Source organism: Hevea brasiliensis, chromosome 4 (assembly GCF_030052815.1).
Source record: "Hevea brasiliensis isolate MT/VB/25A 57/8 chromosome 4, ASM3005281v1, whole genome shotgun sequence".
NCBI classification, from domain to species: Eukaryota; Viridiplantae; Streptophyta; class Magnoliopsida; order Malpighiales; family Euphorbiaceae; genus Hevea; species Hevea brasiliensis.
The window spans coordinates 9,266,749-9,272,748 of NC_079496.1; the positions used below are offsets into that span (position 1 = coordinate 9,266,749).

A 6,000-nucleotide genomic window follows, 5' to 3' on the forward strand; every position below is an offset into this window, starting at 1 on the left:
ACCATTCTTTTGGTTGTTGTGATAGCCAGAGACGTGTTGAGACAGGAAGATCACGACAAAAGAAAGAAAAAGTGTTACCCATACAAATCGTATAATGACACGTGTTACTTAATCAATTTCAATAGACCATTTATATAGAATAACAAAGATGTAGATAAATATTTAAAATAATTAGTAATTATTTTTAAAAAAATTTATTATCAGACGATTATTATTTGGTGAGACCTATTTATATATATTTATTAATATTTTATTAACTTATTATTTTATATAGAGCATTATTATTTTATAATTTTTCATTAATATGAGATATTTTATAGAGAAATCTAAAAAGATTAGAAGTTACCATTGTTAGAATTCTCTAAACCCTAATATAAATATATTTACTTAAATTTTCATATTTTATTGAGATAAATAAAATATCGATACATACACTCTACTACAGTCATAAATCTTATAAAATAATTTATTTGAGTTCCTTGTAAACATTTTGGATAAGATTATAATTTGAACTCATAAAAACATACCTAAAATTTAAGTCATATCATAACATATTAATTAATTAAATATAAACTTTAATTGACATCTAAAATGGTGTGAATAATCCATTTTATTTTAATCTAATCCATTTGCCGTGGACTTGGCAGGGTCTTGACCGGCAACTTTGATTATGTGTACATATATATTATATTTGACCAAAAATTAATGTGCAATATCCAACTAGAAATAAAAAAATGAAAAAAGTGCCAATGAGTTTTCTATATAAAGGGAAGATCGATCCCAGCGAGAACACACCAATTAAGAAGGAAGTTCACCTCTCTGCTAGTTATTAGCTGCGCAGAAGAAGAAGAAAACTTAAAACGAAAATCAGTAAGAAAGATGAAGAAAGTCTGTCCTGTTTTAGTTCTCTTCCTATCATTGATGATGATAAATGGGTGTTCATGTTTGGACCGTAGCCAATTCCCTTCATCTTTTTTGTTCGGGACTGCTACTTCCTCTTATCAGGTAACTATATATATACATATTTATCCAATTATCCATCACCTTCTGTAATTCAGCTGTTTGCCTTTTTTCATAAATGTATATCCAGCAGCCATTCATCTTACTTCTGGACTATATATATTAATTAATATCATCAGCATGCACACAGACAAGCATGTGAAACTTCACTTGCATTCCTTTCTGGCTGTGCTGATGATCTCTTTTCAATATGCAGAAAACTTCTTTTAACGCCATTCACCCTACATTTGTATCCTTCTTTAAGAAACTGTATCTAGCTAGCCATATATGTTTTATATATTCAACTCACAATTCACATATAATTATCTATACAAATATCTCTATTGGTTAAATTATTCTTATTATAAAATATCATAAAATTAATTTTAGATATGGTAAAAATTTTGAATTCACTTTTATAGCATTAATTAATTTTATTTGTGTGCTTATTTCTTTGTATTTTGTAGAATTACTGAGTACACAACAAAAATAAAAAGATGAGACCATCTGTTTTATTAGTAAATGTACAGATACACCAGATGTACCTAATAATTTATTAAAATTTAATATCAATAAAATAATATTCTCATTAAAAAAAAAGTAATTTTATGGAGCTCAAAAAATTTAAAGCAATTTTCTAATCAAACAAAAATTTCAGTAATTTTTGCAACCAAAAGATTATTTCATTGTAAATTTTAAGTTTTTTTTTATTTAAATTTCTAACCCTTGCAGAGCAAATTCTCACAATGCAGACAATATTTCCCATTTATAAATTAATAAATTTTTATTTCGATTAGCAAAATAAAATTTTATGAACAACTTTAAAAAATAGCAAAATTTTAACAGAGATATATTTACTAAACTTGATAACAACGTACGTCTCCCACACATTCAACCTAAAATGCATAACGTGAAAGGGGAGTTAAATTAATTTGTGGGGTCAAATAGATGCAGAAGCAACTTTTTGGACTTTCTCGTCGCCTTCACCTGTCCTATATTGAAGTAAATCTGGATGATTGCGTCGTCTGATATGACGATTAATTTGTCTGTTTATTCGTGCAGATTGAAGGAGCCTACTTGGAAGCCAACAAAGGCCTCAGCAATTGGGACGTATTCACCCACATGTCTGCTGGTGCGAATATTATTATTCTAATTTATTTATTTATTAGTAGAGTCCAAGGAATAATTTCTTGGCGTATAATTAACTTTATCTAATTTGCTGTTGGTCAAATTTTCATTTAGATTAATTAATTTCTTTTCACATGAGATTAGATTAATGACTCAGTCCTATCCTAAGATTTCAATTTTTATTTTTTCTATTAAAACGATTTAATAATTGGAGATAGGAAATTGCTTTTTCCCTTTTGTGACTGATTTTTTTGCATCAGTAAATTACATGATTTTCTCAAATTATATAAATACCCATTTTATTTAAAGGAATTTTTAAAAAATTCATAATGATTTTTAATAATATAATTTGTTAATTTGCTAAATAATAACAAAAATGCATTTTTTTGCCTCTATTGTTGACTTATTAAAGATAAATGTGATTGCTTTTTGTTTTCAGGAGAAATTAAGGATAGGAGCAATGGGGATACAGCCGATGATCACTATCATCTATTTTTGGTAATTGATAATTAGATGCCTAATAATATGAATTATTGATAGATGATTAGTTTGAGCTATAACTGTCCCACCAAAGATTCCCATAGGAATCTTGAAATTTTATATTCTTCCATCAGTTTTGAAAGTTCTTATCAATAACAGAACAGAGCTAAATTAATTAAGTAACTTTGATTCTGTTCGTAGTTGGAGGTAAATTCATTAAATAATTAAGCAATTTTATATAATAATAATAATAATAATAATAATAATAATAATAATAATAATAAATATGCAAATTTGTGTTTGGAAAAATTATGATTTTTTAAAATAAATCTGTTGAAAATTTTAAAAATATGTATATTCACTTGCTGAAAATATTTTTTTGAAAATCTTTAATTTCATCTTTTTTTTAAAAAAAATTTCATTTTTTTTAATGAAATCTAATTTTCATCTTGACACATTTTTATGATAATAGAATTTTTGGTCAGGTTAAGTTGGAATAGACAGGCCAATAGTCCAAACCCAACTGATTTTGAAAGGGAAAATAATAAGAGATTTTTTTGGCCCACATTTACAACCGAACATTTGCTGAATTTTATGATATATTTATAATAAAATAATAAATTATGATTGTATTGTAACAGGAAGACATAGAGTTGATGCATTCTCTTGGAGTAAATTCATATAGATTCTCTATTTCATGGGTCAGAATCCTTCCAAGTATGTTCCATAAAAATTTCTTTTACCTTTGAACTATGTATAAGGGTTTTCTTTTTTATTCATTTCTTCATGTTTTAATTAATTGTAATTTTAATCATAGAGGGTAGATTTGGAGAAGTCAATTCTGAGGGAATTGCATTTTACAATAAGCTTATTGATGCTCTTTTGCTCAGAGGTAAAACACATTTACCCATGTTATGAAACTTTGCGACTTGAGTGAAGGTTTAAGATTTTTCTTCTTTCTTATATTTTACCTCATCAATTATGTAGGAATAGAACCATTTGTTACATTGCACCATTTTGATGTTCCTCAAGAGCTAGAAGATCGTTATGGCGCTTGGCTAAGTCCTCAAATGCAGTAAGTTTCTTTAGCATGAGCCGTCATTTATATGGTCAAAGTTATGAATAGGGAGAGTCATCTTGTTATCATATTTGTAATTTAGTTATAGAATAATATTGTATGTTTAGCATTGATCGGAAGTTGCTACCCTCGTTAAAAAGCAATATTAACATTTAATCTACCATCTTAATCTTGATGCAGGGATGATTTTGGGTATTTTGCAGATATCTGCTTCGAGGCATTTGGAGATAGGGTCAAACACTGGATTACACTCAATGAAGCTAACATGGTGGCCCAATATGGGTACTATAGTGGAATATGGCCACCAAACCGATGCTCTTACCCTGCAAACAAATGCAAAGCTGGAGACTCTGAATTAGAACCTTACATTGCTGCTCATAATATGATACTGGCTCATGCCACAGCAACTGAAATTTACAGAAAGAAGTATCAGGTATTACATATATCAGCATATCATCAAATAACCAATAAAAGAGAATTTATTTCCCTGTCATGTCTGCTTAATTTTTATTACTTGAAATAGGAAAAACAAGGAGGAAAGATTGGCATTGTATTACATATCTACTGGTATGAGCCACTAAGAGATATTCCAGTTGATCGTGTTGCTGCACAACGAGCTCTAGGTTTCATTGCCGCTTGGTAATTAATTAATTAATTACTCATAATTCAAGGTTTATCCTATAAAGATGTTGCTTGGTCTTAGATTAACCTATTAATGCATTTATTATCATTTTTTTTTTTGTGTGTGTGTGTGTAGGTTTATGGATCCCATTATGTATGGAGAGTACCCACCAGAGATGCAACAAATTGTAGGTCTCAGGCTACCAGCATTTTCAGAGGAGGACAAGAGGAAACTAGCGAACAAATTGGACTTCATTGGAATCAATCATTATAGCACTCTCTATGCAAAGGATTGCCTACTTTCACCATGCAATTATCATGATGATTTACTTAAAGATACCTTTACTTATGGAACTGGAGAAAAAGATGGAGTTCTTATAGGAGAGCCAGTAAGATAAACAAAATCTCACCATCTAAATAAAAATTAAACCGGATGATACTTAACATTGCTTTTTTTCTTTTCTTTTTGGGTCCTTGCAGACAGCAATGCCTACATTCTATGTTGTTCCAGATAGTATGGAGAAAACAATCATGTACTTCAAAGATAGATACAACAACACACCCATGTTCATCACAGAGAATGGTATATCAGTAAATTAAATTCCAATTACCATTTTCTTGTCTTCTGCAAACTTAAATATTTGTATAATCTAAAAAATATGTGTTTAATCTAGCAGCTATCAAACAAAGATTAGAAATTCAGTATCATGATAATATACATATTACTTGCAGGATATGCACAGCCTAGCAGTAGAAACATTGAAGATATGCTGAACGACACAAACAGGGTGGAATACATGGAGGGTTACCTCACTTCTCTAGTTTCTGCAATGAGGTAGATTTACATTTCATTGCCTATCAATATTCTTGAAAATTTCTGTCTTTTTTAAGGTGAGTTGATGATCTAATGGAGGTTAATAATAATTACAGGAACGGAGCAGATGTGCGGGGCTACTTCCATTGGTCTTTGATAGATAACTTTGAGTGGACTTATGGATACAGCATAAGCTTTGGGTTGGTTCATGTAGATCGCACAACAATGCAGAGGACCCCGAAAAGATCAGCCAAATGGTTCCAGCATTTCCTGAAAAATGAAGCTCTTCATGCCCAAGAATAGCAACAGAACATTGTGCATTTGTAATCTAGAACAGTTTTCATATATATAATTATTTATATTTATTTAAATTGTTTATTCTGTGGCATTTGCAATCTGAAATTTTTTTTTGAAACAAAGCACAACATATTACATTGTTCATTTGTAATCTAGAACATTGTTCGTATTAAATATTTATATTTATTTAAGTTGTTTATTGTGGCATTTGCAATCTGAAATTTTTTCTTTTGAGCAAAGCATAATAATATTACATTCCCAAGAGAATCCAAAATCAAAAGTTTTATCAATAAGCACGTAAATTTAAGACACATACACATTGCACAATCACATATATCGCACAATCACACAGTATAGAAAAGAATAATACAGAATTTGACATGGTTTAACCGCAAAGTCTACTCCACGGGTAAACAAGAGAAAAATTTTCATTATGATAAAAAGAACAAGATACAATTACTCAGAATTCTCAAATCCTAACTTCAGTATCTTTTTCGAATATTTCATAACTCTACTGTAAAGAGTAGAATATTATAATATTTATACTGGTCAATTACTATCTACTTTATTTTAAAAAGTTATT

General features: G+C 29.2%; 1 protein-coding gene across 1 annotated transcript; it reads left to right on the forward strand.

Moving 5' to 3' along the window:
* The first annotated feature begins 775 nt into the window (after positions 1-775).
* LOC110638893 (beta-glucosidase 18-like) lies at positions 776-5,608 on the forward strand. The gene is made up of 12 exons (XM_021789615.2): positions 776-1,005; positions 2,062-2,131; positions 2,567-2,625; positions 3,249-3,324; positions 3,425-3,499; positions 3,595-3,682; positions 3,866-4,118; positions 4,209-4,324; positions 4,443-4,695; positions 4,787-4,889; positions 5,039-5,141; positions 5,237-5,608. The coding sequence occupies exons 1-12, from the start codon at positions 880-882 to the stop codon at positions 5,421-5,423; spliced, it is 1,509 nt and encodes a 502-aa protein (XP_021645307.1). The 5' UTR covers positions 776-879; the 3' UTR covers positions 5,424-5,608.
* Positions 5,609-6,000: the final 392 nt, after the last annotated feature.